General features: G+C 38.5%; 1 protein-coding gene across 3 annotated transcripts in view; it reads left to right on the top strand.

The window, feature by feature from the left end:
- The window catches only part of LOC126482297 (pyrroline-5-carboxylate reductase 1, mitochondrial-like), a 176,797-nt gene that overhangs the window by 90,628 nt on the left and 66,235 nt on the right, over positions 1–19,934 (top strand). For 2 of the 3 annotated variants that reach the window (XM_050106310.1, XM_050106308.1), the window contains exon 3: positions 18,093–18,272. The exons of the other annotated variant lie outside the window; for it this stretch is intronic. In XM_050106310.1, coding sequence (XP_049962267.1) covers positions 18,093–18,272 — 180 coding nt within the window. The remainder of the gene's footprint in view (positions 1–18,092; positions 18,273–19,934) is intronic. 3 annotated transcript variants of the gene reach the window in all.

The raw sequence follows: 19,934 nt of genomic DNA on the forward strand, positions 1-19,934 counted from the left end.
AAGATGATGTTACGGGAGAACATGAGCTCAGTGGTAGGAATTGGAGAAGAGAAAGATTAATAGAAGTCTGCATTAAATTTCAGCTAGTAATAAGCTGCAACTATTCAAAAGTCACAATAGGAGGAGATATACTTGCAAAAGGCATGGAGGTAGAGGAAGATTCCAATTGGATTATATCATTGCCAGACAGAGATTTGGAAATCAGATAGTGGAGTGTAAGGTATGCCCAGGAGCAGATATATATACAGTCAGAACAGTCAGACCACAATTTAGTTATGATGGAGAGTGAAGAGTAGACTAAAGTTTAAGAGACTCATCTGGAAGAATGAATGCCAAAAACAAGTGGGATATCAAAGTACTGGTGAATGATGAGGTGGATTTGAAGTTCTGTAGGGTGGATACTGTGATAATGAATATCACAATAGGCAGCTCAGTTGAAGTGGAATGGATATCACAAAAAAGTGAATTACAAAAGTTGGACAGACAAATATAGGTACAAGGAAGGTAACAGCAAAGAAATCTTGTCTAACTAGGATAGTCATAACACCCTCTTTGAAATTAAAAGCAACATTAAGATTGCAATAGGAATTTAAATGCAAAAGCAAGAGAGAGCAGATAAGCAGAAAGAGTACATTGAAGACTTCTGTAAAGCAGAGGAATTATCTTCTGATGTGCTAGAAGAAGAAATGGGAATTGATCTGGAAGAAATTCAACAAAGTAAAATAGTTCAAGATGTTAGTAATTCTCAGGTTGATGGGTGTAGGCCATGTAAAGCCATGAAAAGATGTATAATATACAATATATATGAAAACCAAGCGAGAAAAATAAGAATAAAGACAAAGAATGAAGTCCCTGGATACGAAGTTTATAATACAGGGATGTAGTTCTTTGCACCTATTATCCAATCAGTATATCAAAGAAGCAGTGGTGCAAATAAAAGAAGGGTTCAGAAGCGGAAATTAAATTCAAGGGGGAAGAATATCAATGCTAAGATTCACTGATAAGATTGTTACTTTCAGTTAAAGTGAAAGTAAGAACTGAACAGTATAATAAGTACAAATCTTGGATTCAGAGTGAACTAAATAAAGACGAAAGTAATGTGGAGTAGCAGAAATGAGATAGCTATAAACTTAACATCAAATCTGGGGAGCACATAGTAGATGAAATTAAGGAATTCTGCTGGGGAGCACATAGTAGATGAAATTAAGGAATTTTACCACCTTCAAATAAAACTTACAAATGACAATTCATGCAAGGAAAACATGAAAAGCAGAATGGCAGAGGTAAAGATGGCATTCCTGAAAAATATCCTGTATTAAATGTGGTTCTAATTTGTACAATTTCTTTAGATTTGATTGATTTATTGTGTAACTGAAGTGTAATGGATTCCTTTTAGCGTTTTTGTAGATGGCCTCACACATTTCATTGCATAGGGTCAATTCCACAGAATAGTTGAGGAGAGAAACATGTGGAAAACATAGACAAGAAGAAGAGTCAGAAAGATAGGAAAGGTGTTGGGGCATTAGGGAATAACTTACATAGTACTTGAGGGAGCTGTGAAGGGTTAAAACTGTATGGGAAGGTAGAGGCTGGAATATATCCAAAGAATATTGGGAGCAAGTTCTACCTGGACATAAATTTGTCTTCTCTCACTCTGTTGTTTGTTGGTTCTATCTGTTGACTAATGTACCATACTGGATTGGTTATTGACAGCAGGAATGGTCAACCAGGAATGTGTGTGTGTGTGTGTGTGTGTGTGTGTGTCTGTGTGTGTGTGTGTATGTATGTGTGTGTGTGTGTGTGATGTGTGTGTGCGTGTGTGTGTGTGTGTGTTTGGCTAGAAATGTTACTGTTCATGGTGTAAGTCCACCCATGAGGGCAGTCACTCATACAAGCAACTGAAAATTATGTTATATTAAATGTGGCTACTAATTTTTTGAATTCCTTGCCATTTTTGAGACTGTCACTGTTAATGATACTTTTTTTTTTTTTGAAGGAGGGGGAGGGGGCTTTATCCCCATGACACCCTTCTTCCCCCTTCTCCCCTTTTCCCACCCCATCCTAGGATCTGCACCTGGACTTATTTGTATATCAGATGTGCACTCTATTTTTTTCCCACTCTTCTTTTCATAACTTGCCAAATAGTTTTTGCTTTGTTGCTGGAGCTATCAAATTCAGTGTGTTGCACTTACTTTTGGATTTTTAATGCCTCTTCTTAAAATATTATAGTACAATCTAGAGTAGTATTTTTTATGGGCGTACAATATACCCTTAGTAATTCATGTAACTTCCTCCAGTAATCCAGTGTTTCCCTCTGTAGCCTCAGAATTGTTACTTAACAATTCTTCTAAATACAGCTTCAGATAGTGACCCAAAATTGTTAGAAAACAGGTTAACTTTTTCAGTGACATTCATTACCAGTATAACTCCTCCAAGTGAAGACTGAAGGTTTCTAGGGTATCATTATTGACTGACCTTAAAGATTTAAAGAAGTGATTAACTTCATCACAAAGGCTAATGTCATTTACTGTAAGCAGTTGACCATCAGGATCTGAAAATCTATTGAGAATCTGACTTACATTAATATAGTTGCTCCTGCTCCTGTCAATGGGTGTTTTGTCAAACAGACTCCATGAGTTACATGTTATTCTAGTGGAAGAGTTAACTACTGCAATTAGGTTGAACAATTTCATCACATATTCTAATTCTCTCCTTCTATCATTTTTAGTTAATAAATTGCTATTGAAATTACCCATGAAAATTAAAACCTTGGTTTTGGAATATAGTTGGCTCAGAAGTTGTTTCATCTGGTTTAGAGAAGGATACATTTTCCCTTTATACTGCCACCACTATAACTACCATAGTATCTGTGGTAATTTAAGTTCCACAGGTTTCTATGTAGAGGTCTGTATACTAAGAACTTAAGTCTAGGGATTTAAATATTACATTTCCACATTTCTCCTTAATAGCTCTACACTTACCTGTAAGTGGACTGGTGGGTATAAGATATCCTGCAAAATATTACTAAATCTCCAAATTACACTCAAGTGCCTCGAAGATGGTTTATCAAACCACCTTAACACTAATTCTGTATTATTCCACTCTTGAACAGTGTGCGGAAAAATGAACACCTATAACTTTCTGTGTAAGCTCTGATTTCCCTTATTTTATTATGATGGTCATTTCTCCCTATGTAGTTCATCGTCAACAAAATATTTTTGCAGTTGGAATAAAAAGTTGATAGTTGAAATTTCATGAGAATGACCCACTGCAATGAAAAAAGCCTTTGAAACTTCCTGGCAGATTAAAACTGTGTGCCCGACCGAGACTCGAACTCGGGACCTTTGCCTTTCGCGGGCAAGTGCTCTACCGACTGAGCTACCGAAGCACGACTCACGACCGGTACTCACAGCTTTACTTCTGCCAGTACCTCGTCTCCTACCTTCCAAACTTTACAGAAGCTCTCCTGCGAACCTTGCAGAACTAGCACTCCTGAAAGAAAGGATATTGTGGAGACATGGCTTAGCCACAGCCTGGGGGATGTTTCCAGAATGAGATTTTCACTCTGCAGTGGAGTGTGCGCTGATATGAAACTTCCTGGCAGATTAAAACCGGGGTTAAAACAGTTTTAATCTGCCAGGTAGTTTCATATCAGCGCACACTCCGCTGCAGAGTGAAAATCTCATTCTGGAAACATCCCCCAGGCTGTGGCTAAGCCATGTCTCCACAATATCCTTTCTTTCAGGAGTGCTAGTTCTGCAAGGTTCGCAGGAGAGCTTCTGTAAAGTTTGGAAGGTAGGAGACGAGGTACTGGCAGAAGTAAAGCTGTGAGTACCGGTCGTGAGTCGTGCTTCGGTAGCTCAGTCGGTAGAGCACTTGCCCGCGAAAGGCAAAGGTCCCGAGTTCGAGTCTCGGTCGGGCACACAGTTTTAATCTGCCAGGAAGTTTCATATCAGCGCACACTCCGCTGCAGAGTGAAAATCTCATTCTTCTAAAAAAGCCTTTGTTTTAATGATTTCTACATCAGATTCTGTATCATGTCCATGACACTCTCTCTCCCATTTCTTGATAATCTGAAATGTTCTACCAGTCTTTGAACTTTCTTGATGTACTCCAATGATCCTTTCTAGCAAGGACCCCACACCATGCAGCAGTACTGCGAAAGATGGACAAGTGTAGTATAGGCAGTCTCTTTAGCAGGTTTGTTGCATTTTCTGTGCTCCATCGGTAAAACACTGTCTTTGGTTTGCCTTCCCCACAACAGTTTCCATACGTTATTTCCAATTGAAATTGTCTGTAATTGTAATTCCTAAGTATTTAGTTAAATTTACAGCCTTTACATTTGACTAATTTTTCATGTAACTGAAGTCTAATGGATTCCTTTTAGTATTCGTATGGATGACCTCATACTTTTCATTATATAGGGCCAATTGCCAATTGTTGTACCATATAGATATCTTATCTAAATCATTTCACATTTTGTTTTGATCTTTACTAGGTAATAAACTACAGCACCATCTGCAACCAACCTAAGATGGCTGCTCAGATTGTCTCCTAAATTATTTATATAGATAAGGAACAGCAGAAGGCCTGTAACACTGTCGTGGGGAGTGCCAGAAATTATTTCTGTTTTACTCAATGATTCTTCATCAGTTCTATGAACTGTGACCTCTCTGACAGGATATAAAGAATCCTGTCACATAACTGATATGATATTCCATAAGCACTCAATTTGATTACAAGCAGATTGTGAGGTATGATGCATAAGCCATGTGGTAATCTAGAAACAGAATCATTTTGAAATCCTTTGTCGATAGCATTCAGCACTTTTTGAGATTAAATAGCTAGTTGTGTTTCACAGAAATGATATTTTCTAAATCTCTGTTGACTGTGTGTCAATAGATGTTCTCTTTGAGGTACATCATAATGCTCAAACACAATGTATGTTCCAAAATCCTGCTCTACATCAATGTTAATGATATGGGTTTGTAATTTAGTAGATTACTCCTATTACCTTTCTCGAATAGTCGTGTGACCTATCCAACTTTCCAGTCTTTTGGTACAGATCTTTTGCTGAGCAAACAGTTGTGAATGATTGTTAAGTATGGAGCTATTGCATCAGCATACTGTGAAAGGAACCTAATTGGTATATAATTTGGACCAGAAGACTTGCTTTTATTAAGTGATTTAAGTTGCTTCACTACTCCGAGGATATATTATTCTGAGTTCCTCATTTCGACAGCTGCTCTTGATTCAGATCCTGGAATATTTACTGTGTCTTCTTTGGTGAAGGAATTTCAGAAGGTTGCATCCAGCAAATTTGCTTTAGCAGTATTTTCATTGATAGTGTTTCCATTGCTATTGCACAGAAAAGGCAGTGATCGTGTCTTGTCACTAGCATACTTTACGCATGACAAGAATCTTTTTGGATTTTCTGCCAGGTTTTGAGACAAAGTTTTATTATGGAAATTATTATAAGCATCTCACATTGAAGTCTGTGCTAAATTTCAAACTTCTGTAAAAGATCACAAATCTTGGCGTATTTCGCATTTGTTTGAATTTTGCATTCTTTTTTCGATGTTTCTGCAACAGTGTTCTGTGCTATTTTGCATATCATGGAGGATCAGCTAAATCATTTATTAATTTATTTGATATAAATGACTCAACTGTTGTCAATACTATTTCTTTGAGTTCAAGCCACATCTGGTCTACACTTACACTGTTAATTTGGAAGGAGTGGAGATTGTCTCTCAGACAGATGTCATGTGAATTTTTATCTGCTTTTTTGAATAGATATATTATTTGTTTATTTTTGGTGTATTTGAGAGGTATGGTATTCAGCCTTGCTACAACAACCCTGCAATTCATTGATCCCTGTATGCAATTTCATGTTGTTAGTAGCTCAGGATTACTTGTTGTTAATAGGCCAAGTGTTTTCACAACCGTTTACTATTTGAATGGGCTCATGAACTAACTGTTCAAAATAATTTTCAGAGAATGTATTCTGCACAATTTTGGGTGATGTTTTATGTATACTTCCAGATTTAACATGCATTTTCACCAACGTATAGAGGGTAAATTGACCACCTGCTATATGTAATTGTATGAGTTGAGTACATGTTTGAAATTAGACTCAAGTTTTCTTTGATCTTTCAGCAATCATCTGAGCTGGAAGGTCAGTAAAAGAACCCAATTATTATTATCTTCTGGTTGCAAAGAATGGTGTCTGCCCTACTAACTCATAAGAACAATACACTATAATTTTGCTCCAAGATGAACTACAGCAACAAACATGTCACTACCAACTGTATATAGCTTATCCTTTATGAACACCATTGTTGTTGTTGTTGTCTTCAGTCCTGAGACTGGTTTGATGCAGCTCTCCATGCTACTCTATCCTGTGCAAGCTTCTTCATCTCCCAGTACTTACTGCAACCTACATCCTTCTGAATCTGCTTAGTGTATTCATCTCTTGGTCTCCCTCTATGATTTTTACCCTCCACACTGCCCTCCAATACTAAATTTGTGATCCCTTGATGCCTCAGAACATGTCCTACCAACTGGTCCCTTCTTCTTGTCAAGTTCTGCTACAAACTCCTCTTCTCCCCAATTCTATTCAATACCTCCTCATTAGTTATGTGATCTACCCATCTAATCTTCAGCATTCTTCTGTAACAACACATTTCCAAAGCTTCTATTCTCTCTTTGTCCAAACTATTTATCGTCCATGTTTCACTTCCATACATGGCTACACTCCATACAAATACTTTCAGAAACGACTTCCTGACACTTAAATCTATACTCGATGTTAACAAATTTCTCTTCTTCAGAAACGCTTTCCTTGCCATTGCCAGTCTACATTTTATATCCTCTCTACTTCGACCACCATCAGTTATTTTGCTCCCCAAATAGCAAAACTCCTTTACTACTTTAAGTGTCTCATTTCCCAATCTAATTCCCTCAGCATCACCTGACTTAATTCGACTACATTCCATTATCCTCGTTTTGCTTTTGTTGATGTTCATCTTATATACTCCTCTCAAGACACTGTCTGTTCCGTTCAACTGCTCTTCCAAGTCCTTTGCTGTCTCTGACAGAATTACAATGTCATCGGCGAACCTCAACGTTTTTATTTCTTTTCCATGGACTTTAATACCTACACACACCATTAGATACTTCACAAAAATTTCAGCTGAAGTTATCTCTGGCTTTAGCCAGCTTTCACTGTCTGTAACAATTCGAGCATAAGTGCTTTCTATTCGCCCTTGGAGCTCTTTTACTTTCCCAACACAGCTATGATAATTTACAAGCACTATACTGACAGTTCCTAGATCTATGTTCTTCCTGTGTTCAACCTTCACTCTTTGAGACTGAAGCCCTTTTTGAGTTTCCCTGAGACCTTCTAACGCAAAAAAAACCCAGTCCATGTTGCACTGCCCCCACTACCCATATAGCTGCCTCAAGCATGTAATGGACTCTTGATATACACTGAAGCTGGTATAGGCATGCGTATTCAAATACAGAGATATGTAAACAGGCAGGATATGGTGCTGTAGTCGACAGTGCCTATATAAGACAACAAGGGTCTGGTGCAGCTGTTAGATCAGTTACTGCTGCAACAATGGCTGGTTATCAAGATTTAAGTGGATTGGAACATGGTGTTATAATCAGGGCATGAACGATGAGACAGAGCATTTCTGAGGTAATGATGAAGTGGGGATTTTCCCATAAAATCATTTTGTGAGTGTACTGTGAATGTCAGAAATCTGGTCAAACATCAAATCTCTGAAATCACTGTGGCCGGAAAAAGATCCTGCAAGATGGGACACGCAACAACCGAAGAGAATCTTTCAACATGACAGAAGTGCAACCCTATCAGAAATTGCTGCAGAAATTGTCAGTGTGTGAACCACGCAATGAAATATCATCAGTATGGGCTTTTGGAGCTAAAGGCCTACTCGTATACCCTTGATGACTGCATGACACAAAGCTTTACATATTGTCTAGGCCCACTAACAGCAACACTGGACTGTTGATGACTGGAAACATGTTTCCTGGTCATATGAATCTCATTTCAAATTGTATTGAGCAGATGGATGTGTATGGATATGGAGAAAACCTCATGAATCCATGGACCCTGTATGTCAGCAAGGGACTGCTCAGAATGGATGAGGCTCTGTAATGGTGCAGGGCATGTGCAATTGGAGTGATATGGGACCCCTGATACCTCTAAATATGACTCCCACAGGTAACATGTACATAAACATCCTATCAGATAATCTGCATCCATTAATGTCCATTGTGCATTCCAATTGACTTGGACAATTCCAGCAGGACAATGTGACACTCTGCACATCCAGAAATGCTACAGAGTGGTTCCAGGAACACTCTTCTGAGCTTAAGCACTTCCGCTGGCTTCCAAAGTCCCCAGACATGAACAGTATTGAGCATATCCAGCATGCCTTGCAATGTGCTGTTCAGAAGGGATTTCCATCCCCTCGTACTCTTATGGATTTATGGACAGCCCTGCATGATTCATGGTGTCAGTTCCCTCCAGCACTACTTCAGGTGATAGTTGAGTACATGCCATGTCATGTTGCAGCACTTCTGCATGCTTGTGGGGGTCCAAGACAATATTAGGCAGGTGTACCAGATTCTTTGGCTCTTCAGTGTACTTAATGAAATCCAAAACCCCACCACCCTATGGCACAAGATGAGGAATCTGCAGCCTACATGGTTGCAGAACCATCTGAGACTCTGATTCTGACCCTCCACTCAGCTCTGTACCAGAGGTCTGCGATCAGGCCTGTCGACTATGCTGCAAATAGTGAACACTGCTTTCATCTTGCAAGCACAACTGGCAGCCTTTACCACTTCAGATAGCCACTTGAAACCAGAGAGAATCTCTTTCGATACAAAGCAGCACACATCATTGGTACCAAAGTGAACTGGCTGCAGCCTGTGCTCCTTATGGCATCCAGAAAGACCTGTCTCTCATCTGGAATGACTCCAACCAGTGTGCACATGAAGTGCATAGTGGCTTTCTTCTCCTCCTTGGAGCCACTTCTCTAAGGGGCCTCATAAAGCATCTAACAGTGTAGCTCGCAGCTACCATTAATTTCACCCCCTGTGATTGCCCAAACTTGCAGGCTGGGAGGTTCCTCTGAAGCAGGACAAATGACTGCACCTGGCTGTGGGACATTATCAGCCACAGATAACACCTGGAATCTGTCAGACTAACCAGGGAGGGCTCATGTTTGGCCCCTCAGGACATATTTCACAGCCTGCCATGCCCCAAGGTAACTGCCCATTTGACAAAGAATGAGGGCTCAACTTCAATGAAAATAGTAACTAGGCTGGCCACTGGTGTGGACTGACTTGGGGATTCGTAGGTCATGCTGGATGTCCATTGGATTCCTATGCACTGTCCCTACAGTAATGGCCATCTACTGCAACCTTAAGCTGTGTAACCGAAGCTAATCCATCCTCGAGCTGAGAGTGCAGTGTCACCACCTCAGATTACATATGCACACAGCAAACACAGTCCCTATCCATACTAAAAGTGGTAGAAAACTATACTATGCATACAAATAGGCACTGCAAAACTCAACTATCGACATTGACAAAAATGAAAAAAACTGTATCTAGTAAATTAGATTAACATGCAGAGATTCAAAAACTAAACTATCAAACTATGCAGGTGAGACTAAATAATTAGCACCTTATTAGTAACTTGTAAAAGTCACAAAATTGGTTGTTTTCCAATATAAATGAAAACATGAGAACTCTGTCTAGTATGTACATTGAAGTACCAAAGGAACTGGTAGAGGCCTGTATATTCAACTACAGAGATTTGTAAGCAGGCTGAACACAGCACTGCACTCAGCAATACCTACATAAGACAACAACTGTCCGGCATAGTTGTTAGATTGGTTACTGCTGCTACAATGCCAGGTTATCATGAGGTGGAGGTTCTGTAAAGGTGTGGGGTGTGTGCAGTTGGAATCATATGGGACCCCTGATATGTCTAGATATGAATCTGACAGATGACATGTATGTAAGTATCCTGTCTGATCACCTGCATCCATTCATACCCATTGTGCATTCTGACAGACTTGAGAAATTCCAGCAGGACAATGCAACACCCCACACAGCCAGAATTTCTACAGAGTGACTCTAGGAACACCATTCTGAGTTTAAACACTTCTGCTGGCCACCAAACTCCCCGGACATTAACATTATTGAACATATTTGAGATGCCTTGCAACTTGCTGTCCAGAAGAGATCTCCACCTCCTCATACTCTTATGGATTTACGGACAGCTCTTCTGCACTGGTAGCTGAGCGGTCAGCATGACAGGTTGCCGTCCTACGGGCCTGGTTTCAATTCACAGCTGGGTCAGGGATTTTCTTCACTCAGGAACTGGGTGTTGTGTTGTCTTCATCATCATTTCATCCCCATCTGGCGCGCAGGTTGCCCAATGTGGCGTCAAATGTAATAAGACCTGCACCAAGGCAGCTGGTCCTGCCCCGTAAGGGGCCTCCCAGCCAATGATGCCAAATACTCATTTCCATTTCCATGGACAGCTCTGCAGGATTCATGATGTCAGTTCCTTCCACCACTACTTCAGCCATTAGTTAAGTCCATGCCACATTGTGTTGTGACACATCCCTTGCTCCTGAGGGCCCCACATGTTATCAGGCAGCTGTATCAGTTTATTTGGCTCCTCAGTGTATTAAATTGACACACAGGTTCAAGATGGCGCCGTGTGTAGATATCCGCGATTTTACTCCAAAAATAAGTTACAGTGAAGCCGTTAAAAATTCGTGTGAAAGTTGCAAAAGTGAATTATTAAAGTATAATGAGCGTATTGCTAGTTTACAATGTGTAATCAGCAGTCTAAGGATAGAAATCGACAGCCTGAAGTCCGAAAATATGGAACTGAAGTCGAAGCGAAACATGGATCCATTGCTTCAAGACAGACAGAAGGACAAAAACTTTCACGAGAACATGGCTACATTGGTGCAAAATGACGCTGATAAATCATCAGAATGGAAGGTAGTACACAACAAGTGTCAAACAATCGGCACTAAAAATTCGTGTACAGCAAATGTTTCGAGGTTCGAGAATGTAAACAATTTTGATGTACTTTGTTCTAGTAATAGTCTCACTGAAAGTGAAAACAATCATAAGAAGAGTGTGCCGATAAACTATCGGAAAAAGGTTAGGTTTGATCTTCCAAAGCCACAACGTTCAGTTAACAGCAATGAAAGTGGCAGTGGTGTGATCCAGTCTGCTGTGAGTGAAACACCAACAAATCGTTTTCACATTTTCGCTGATAGTCATGGTAGAGGCATGGCTGATACAGTGAAAAGCAGTTTTAATGCTGCCGATGTTTGTGGAATTGTGAAGCCAGGTGCTAAACTTCAAGAAGTTGTAGCGGGGTGTGATCCTGAAAAAGTAAAAAACGAGTGTGTGATCTTAATAGGTGGCTCAAACAACGTTGCCTGCAACGAAGGGAATGATGCCATACAGTCGCTCAGGAAGAAAATATCGGCGCTTCATCAGTCTAAGGTATTTGTTGTGAACATTCCAAAGAGACATGACTCAATCCCACAGTCCTGTGTAAATGAGGCTATCTCACAAACGAACGCTGAGTTAGCAAAGTTGTGTAAGCATTTTAAAAATACTTGTGTTGTAGATGTAAGCAGTTTTGGACGAGAATTATTTACAAGACACGGTATGCACCTGAACAGATCAGGAAAAAAAGCATTAAGTACCCTCTTAAAAACAAAAATATTGGAAGAAGTCCACAAATGTACCCCAAAGTTGGAACCAATCGCACTTGAATGGCTCCAACCATCAAGTCAGACTCGGTTTCAAACTCAAATGTTTCAGGAAATTGTTAGTAATGAACGTACTGTGTCTGTAGCTACCGATAATTTTTTAGGCAAAAGTTTAGATCTGTCTCTAATTCCAAAGAAATGACGATTTTTCACCAAAATGTGGGAGGACTTGGTAATAAAGTAAATGACATTACTGTTCTGTTAGAGGAACCACAAGGAATAAAAGATACTGGTGTATTATGTTTTAGTGAACATCATGTGAAGGATATTGAAAGGTTACAGCTAAGTGGTTACTGCCAGGCAACGCATTACTCTAGAACCATCATGGAAAAAGGTGGAGTGGTAATTATGTAAAAAACAACATATCTTACAATACATTAGATTTAAAGAGCCATTGTATAGAGCAACAAATTGAAGTATGTGGTGTTGAGATTACTGTAAATGACTTCACGGCTGTAGTGTTAGCACTGTATAGATCTCCCTCAGGGAATTTGAATGTATTTCTTAAGCACTTAGATTCTTTATTATCCATACTGTACTCAAAGTCCAAGAACTTGATAATTACTGGCGACTTTAATGTTGATATCCTAAATGAGAGCAATAGTAAAGCTGATTTAGTACATTTAATGGAGTCTTATAATCTGATGGCAATAGTAGATTTCCCAACTAGGATTACTGTTAACAGTAAAAGTCTGATAGATAATATATTTATGGAATGGAAATGAAGTCCCATGCTTCTTTACAGAGCGCAGGGGAACGATGCGGGAGACCCGCACCGCCTTACTAGGCAGGGTCCTAATGGAGGTGGTTTGCCATTGCCTTCCTCCGACCGTAATGGGAATGAATGATGATGATGAAGACGACACAACAACACCCAGCCATCTCAAGACAGGAAAAATTCCTGACCCCGCCGGGAATCGAACCCGGGACCCCATGCTCGGGAAGCGAGAACGCTACCGCGAGACCACGAGGGGCGGACAATATATTTATAGATAAGTCTAAATGCAATGAGATCACTGTACATCCAATCCTTGGCCTTTCTGATCATGGTGGTCAATTGCTTAGGCTCAATTACATCAGTGTGTGCAACAGTTCCGAGCATTCTTGGAAATCTTTTAGGATAATAAATGAACAGGGCCTTAAAAAATTCAATGATAGCCTAAAAGAGATAGACTGGAGCCGAGTTTATAGGGAAACAGATGTAAACAAAAAGTACAATTCATTTTTAAATGAATTCATGTCTGTATTTGAGTCCATCTTTCCCAAAAAAGTAGTTAGAAATAGTCATATAGGCAATGCCAAGAAGTCTTGGATCACTACAGGGATAATAACATCTTGTAGAACAAAGAGGATGTTATACAGTTCTCTCAGGACTTGTATTGATCCAAAGAAACGACAACACTACAAACTTTACTGTAGCATTCTCAAGAAGGTTATAAATAAATCTAAAAGTATGTGCATAAAATCAGAAATTGAAAGCTCAGAAAATAAAATTAAAACTATATGGAATGTAATAAAGACAGAATCATAAAGAAACCTGAGTTGGTTGCAGAAATATTAAATAACCACTTTTTGAGAGCAGCAGAGAAGACAGGCTGTAATGGTTCTATGGAAGAATTATTGTCCCTCCTACAGAAAGCTATTAGCAACAGAATCCCACAGTTATCCTTACCTCCAGTTACTGTAAGCGAAGTCGTAAGAGTAATTAGATCATTAAAAAATAAAAATTCTGCTGGTGTGGACAATATTTCTAGTAAAATACTGAAACACTGTTATAAATTTGTTAGTCCCGTCTTATGCAACATATACAATGGATCCCTACAAGATGGGATTGTCCCTGACAGACTTAAGTTGGCTGTAGTGATTCCTCTCTTTAAAAAAGGTGATAAAAGCATTGTTACAAACTATCGCCCAATATTCCTATTAACTACCTTCTCGAAAATTCTAGAAAAACTCATGCACAGGAGGATTGTAGACCATCTCAACTTCCACAGTATCTTAAGCAAAAATCAGTTTGGGTTTCGTGCCGGTCTTTGTACTGAACAGGCAATATTCTCTTTTCAGCAACCAAGTTTTGGAAGCCATTAACAAAAAAATGTCTCCAGTGGGTATTTTTTGTGATCTTACGAAAGCCTTTGACTGTGTAAACCACCAAATTCTTTGGAAAAAGGCAGAATACTATGGTTTAGGTGGTACTGCTGGCTTGTGGCTACAATCATATCTACAGGATCGGAAGCAGACTGTAATGCTAAATGGCTCTTCTGGAGAACCTGCCTTGTCTGAATGGGGCACGATAACGTGTGGTGTGCCTCAAGGCTCCGTTTTGGGCCCACTGCTTTTCCTCATCTTTATTAATGATCTTCCTCTTTGTTCTGAGACAAACAGCAAATTTACCCTGTTTGCCGATGATACCACAATTCTAATTGACGATTTGATTGATCATGATCTTGAAAAAACTACAAATACTGTTTTTAATGACATCTTTAATTGGTTCTCCTCAAATGGTCTCTCGCTCAATGCAGATAAAACTCATTATATGAGGTTCCATACATCACAAAGTAATCCCGATGAAATTAACGTAAAATGTAGAGATCAACCAATACAGAAAGTTGAAGACACAAAATTCCTGGGTGCTTACATAGACAGTAAATGTAATTGGTCAGTTCACATTCTTCATCTATGTAAAAAACTTAGCTCGGCAACATTTGCATTACGGGTAATTTCTTCAGTGGCTGAAGTTGACACTATTAAGGTTGCCTACTTTGGCTACTTCCACTCATTGATGTCATATGCTATCATATTCTGGGGGAACCAACCACTTGCAAAAAAGTTTTCACCATCCAAAAAAAAGCAATCAGAATAATGTGTGGGGTCCATCAAAGACACTCTTGCAGGCACTTGTTTCGGAAGATAGGTATCCTAACAACTGCCTCACAGTATATTTTTTCCTTGCTGACCTTTGTGTGCAAAAGTTATTCCATCTACCAAGACAACAGTAAATTCCATGGTTATAACACCAGAAACAAAAAAAATCTACATTTAGAAATGAAACGTCTCACTCTGGTACAAAAAGGAGTTTACTACTCCAGCATTAAGCTGTTCAATGCTCTACCACTACATATCAAATGTGTTCATACAGAACTGCCAAAATTTAAACAAGTTCTCAAAGATTACCTGACAGAGAAATCTTATTATACTGTGGATGAATACCTGAAAGAAAATGTATACCATCACTAAACTTATTGTGTCTAGAAGTAGTTCAATTGATTTTATTCTGCATTTGGGCATTAGCGCACTTTTTGTAACAACAGATTGGCCGTACATGTATTTACTCTTGTAGGCCTAATATCTGATTTAACTTTGTGATCTTATCTTTAACCTTTATTTGAAACCCCTTTTTCTGTCAAATGGTAGTTATGTTATCTAGCTGACATTGTATCTGTTACTGTATTTATAGTATGTCTTACTTAAACTATGTACAATTTGCCATTGAATTGCCCTTGTATTTATCGTAAGTTTAAATTGAAACCTGTACAGTTTGACACATTCCATATCCTTGTGATTGACTCACTAACTGGATCTATGGAACAAGAAATAAATAAATAAATAAATAAATCAGAAACTAAACTAGAAAGCACTATGTAGTTCACTTCTGGTTAGGAGCTCATAAAATTTCATTAAATCTGTTGCTTCCCTGTTGCTCCTGTTGCTCAGCCAGTGGCTGTTGCCTGACTCAACTTAGCAACAGAATTTTTTGAAACCCCATATTTGTCTCCTATTCTGATGCCTCAGTTTGAAATTTGGCTATAAGGTGCCTACAACCTTCCTCTGTAATGGTTCTGTAATGTCATCCTCAGGCTTGGCGACACTTCAAACAGCAAGTTATTAACACATTTGAGAAAAAGATCAGACTCAGAAGTTCACATGAGCTGTAAGGTGGGTTAATGATGTCACATAGACACAAAATTTCAACACAATTCTGCTCAGTACTGCAGTGGATGTGTCACATGATGAGGTCATGACAGCCCTTCTTATCTACATTCGACCCTTTCCTTTGATATCTCTGTGATGGCAGTTAGAGCTGTAACACCCGGCATTGAAATCATGTCATTTCCTAATGGGTGGCCAAGAAAAACATTTCAGACACATCACTGCTCAGAACTGACAAGAAAAGGCCTCAGGGGATGGCATAAAGAGCATTAATGAAACCACTCCTTTCCCTGGGGCACCAATTCCTGCACATTTCATGGTTGAAAACAACAGTTTGCAGTCTGATGAAAAACATGAAGATGTTCTTGACAACTTTTGACACTTCTGATACCCTCGGACGTTTCAGCCCTTCTCTAAGGACACTGTGGGATGGCATCCCCATGGAGTGTGGTCACACCCCTTCATAATGCAGCACAACCACAATTTTTGCTCTTGTGTACAGGTTGGAACCACTAGGGACTGTTCAAAACCCTTCAATGAAACCTGAACATGATCCAAAGCAGTAAACTTTACTTATGCTTTTTCATCCCTCCTGTTTCCCACTCTTCTGTGGCATGCAGTATTAACATGAACGTGAATAAAACAGTTCAGTGACACACTTGGTGCCATCCACACAACTTTATTGAGCACATGGCAAGTGTACCTTTCAGGAATGTCGACAACAGTTCAGCCTGGCAGCTGCTCTAGTACCTGTATGCAGGTGGACACACACAAGCAGTGTTGAAGGGGTTGCCTAACCCTCAAGTGCTAGAGCAGCCACTAGGCTGATTTGGTGTCTAAATTTCTGACAGGTAGTACTCAACAACTGAAATATCAAAGGCACAGTTTGGATTTCTTAAGTATTTCAATATACAAGAGCAAGAATGTACTTAATTCATTAAACAGTAAATAATGGCTACTGGTAATATTCTTTGATCTGTCAAAGACACTTGACTTCATAAATTACATAATTTCACATAAATTAAAATATTGTGGCATAACAGGAAATGCTACAGAATGGTTCAGATTGCACCTTTCTGACAGAAAACAAAGAGTGTTGATAGGAAAGAGTCCTGTATTAATATATATCACTCATAATCCAAATAGAAATTAATTACATGTGATGTCCCACAGGCTTCTATTGCAGATCTCTTTCCTTCAGTTGTGTATATTAATGACCATTCCTCAGTGCATTGTAAGATGCTGAGTTTATTTTGCTTAAAAATGATACAAACATTGCAATAGGTGGCAAATCCAGTATAGTTTCAGAAAGTTTAGTTAATGAAATTTCCATGAACATTAAAAAATGATTCCTTGGCAATTATTTGTCACTAAACTTTGAAAAACACACTATATACATTTCAGAACTAATAAGAATCTCCCTCTCCAGTATACAGTAAAATATGATGAATAGAAGAGGTTGACAGTGTTAACTTCTTGAGATTACAATTTGATAATAAATTTAATTGAGAGCCACATACCAATGAACTGCTGAACCACCTGAACAAATCTTTATTTACATTGTGTATTTTGTTATACCTAGATTATATAATAATAAAAAAGCTAGCATAGTTCACTTACTTTCATTCCGTTCTGTCATATGGGATCACTTTTTAGAGTAATTTGTCAAGCCAAGCTAAAGTTTTCTGAGTCCACAAAGTGTAATACAAATTATTTGTGGTATGAACTCAAGAAGTGCTGCAGAGGATTCTTCAAGGAAACAAGGATACCAACTACACCTTACAAGTATATTTAATCTATAGCAAAATTTATCATAAGTAATGTATCCCTTTCTCAAACCAATGGCTCAGTTATTGGAATGAATACTAGGTATAAGAATAGCACTCACAAAGATTTAAAGTCACTTACTTTGACCCCATTAATGATGCATGACTACAGTATTGTATTAGCTCACTCTGATGCATTTCCCCACAACAGTATTCAATACTGCTGGTGTGAGTGGAAGAACGAATAATGAGAGTATAGTAGCAGATTCTTAAAGACTTTTTGCACAATGATGACTAATTCTGCCCCTGCTTTTTAACAATCCCCAAAATATCCTTCTTACCTCCCCATGGAAAAAACTAATAGTCCGAAAATCTAAGATGGTTTTGTGCACTTTTATATGTGTCTATCAGCAGTAATAAAAATTTCATATCCTGAAGGTAATTAGTGACCAGCAGTTCTGTCTCATCATTTTATTATTGGACAATATATTTTTCAATGACATTACATTAATGGAAGCATACATGTAAAAAGGAAACATTTTGTTCACAGAAACTTGGTGCAAATGTGTTGTTCTGTAACTCATCTGTCATGAAGCAGTGCAATGTGATATTTTTGGCAGTGAAACCAGTGGTGGTACCACTAGTCCTCAGTGACATAAAACCTGTCATATCTGAAAAACATTTATTGCTCTCAATAGCCATGGGGATTTCAATAGAAGAAATAGAGATGGTAAGAATAGCTACTATTTATTTGTCAAATGAATGCAAAATTTATCAAGTATATTAGCAATGCACTAAACTCATAAAAACCTACTTACAAAGCATGAGAAATAACATTATACGCATGCATGCACACACACACACACACACACACACACACACACACACACACACACACACACACACACACACACGTTTTGACAATGAATGTAATATGGCACATTGTTATACTTTCAAGAAATATGTGTATTGGTAGCATTCACACTGCTACAGTGTATGGCTCCTAGAAACAGTGAAAGTGCCTTTGTTGTATTCCTTCACATGGTAATCACATGCTGTGAGCCATGGGAGACAAATCGGGGCATTTTGACTGAATGATTTTTTTAATTGCAAAATGATTTTGAGGTTGGACAACTGCCTTGAATGAATGCATGTTAGAGATTCTTCATATTCCATGCCTGCAGATTTAGTAATTGTTAACAAGTGTACATTAGTAGCAAGGCCACGTCCAGCACTGATGGTGCGCTCTGGGGAGTAGACCAGTGTGCTTCTCCAATATAAATAAGGTAAGCACAGAACCAGTAGTGTTCTTTTTTTTTCCAACAACGGTAATTCCTGGATGAAATAATATATAAAATTAAGGGAAGGCAGCAACCACTCACCTATATCTGACTGATGTGTGGCATATAGAAACATGCAATAGAAAACAGCCACATTAGCTTTTGAACACTTGCTCTTTCTCTAGGAAAAGTACATACATTCGCATACACAAAACCATACATATACCAGATGCTCACATCTGCAGCTACTATGCCACATGTACAATATTGTTCTACTAATTTACCTAATTGGATTATATAATTAGCTGAAAGTTCTTTAATCATGACAGAAAAGTCTTGTTTATATGCATACCTCAGTGAACATATGAATTCATATCATAATTGGTATACATAGATGGTAAGTAAAATACATGATAGTGCTATCACCAACACTTGGGTTGACTTGGTATCACTTAGTTCGGTAAGTGTCAACCCACCCTCCAACACCGCATACCACCCTGCCCCCCCCCCTCCCTCCCCGAGCATTGCACATCAGAAATATGTACACAACTCTGTCAGGACAAGCATGAAGCAGAGCAGGTCATGTGCTACAAGGGTGTGAATCAAGTTCTGTTCTTTTTTTACAATGTGTAAAAATATTTGATAAAACAAAATTTTGTTTAAATATTACAATGCCATGAGTTATTATTACTAGTAAATCATATTAATTAAAGCAATTAATTGATAATATATATATATATATATATGCACATGGTTCAATTTAGAAAATTTGTAATTACAAGTGAAACTTTTGACTAAAATGCTTTTATCAGTTTTTTCTGACTTTTGATAATAATTTTTTTGGAAGTCCTTTACTTCACACTCTTCATCATGGTCCAGCACTCTCTATCATCTCACTGGGTAACTGACAGTTCATATCATCATGATATACCTTAGTTATATAAGTACTGTGTTATAAAATCAAACAACTGGAAAGGGTCACATCACAGTTAAATCTCAGGTGCTAAAATAACTGTTATTATTGGAGAGGAATCAACGTTAGTCAAATTTTCTTAATACTTGTTGTGTTTACATTCTGCATCATATACTAATATTCCAACATTTCATGCTCC

This window comes from Schistocerca serialis, chromosome 5 (genome assembly GCF_023864345.2).
Source record: "Schistocerca serialis cubense isolate TAMUIC-IGC-003099 chromosome 5, iqSchSeri2.2, whole genome shotgun sequence".
NCBI classification, from domain to species: domain Eukaryota; kingdom Metazoa; phylum Arthropoda; class Insecta; order Orthoptera; family Acrididae; genus Schistocerca; species Schistocerca serialis.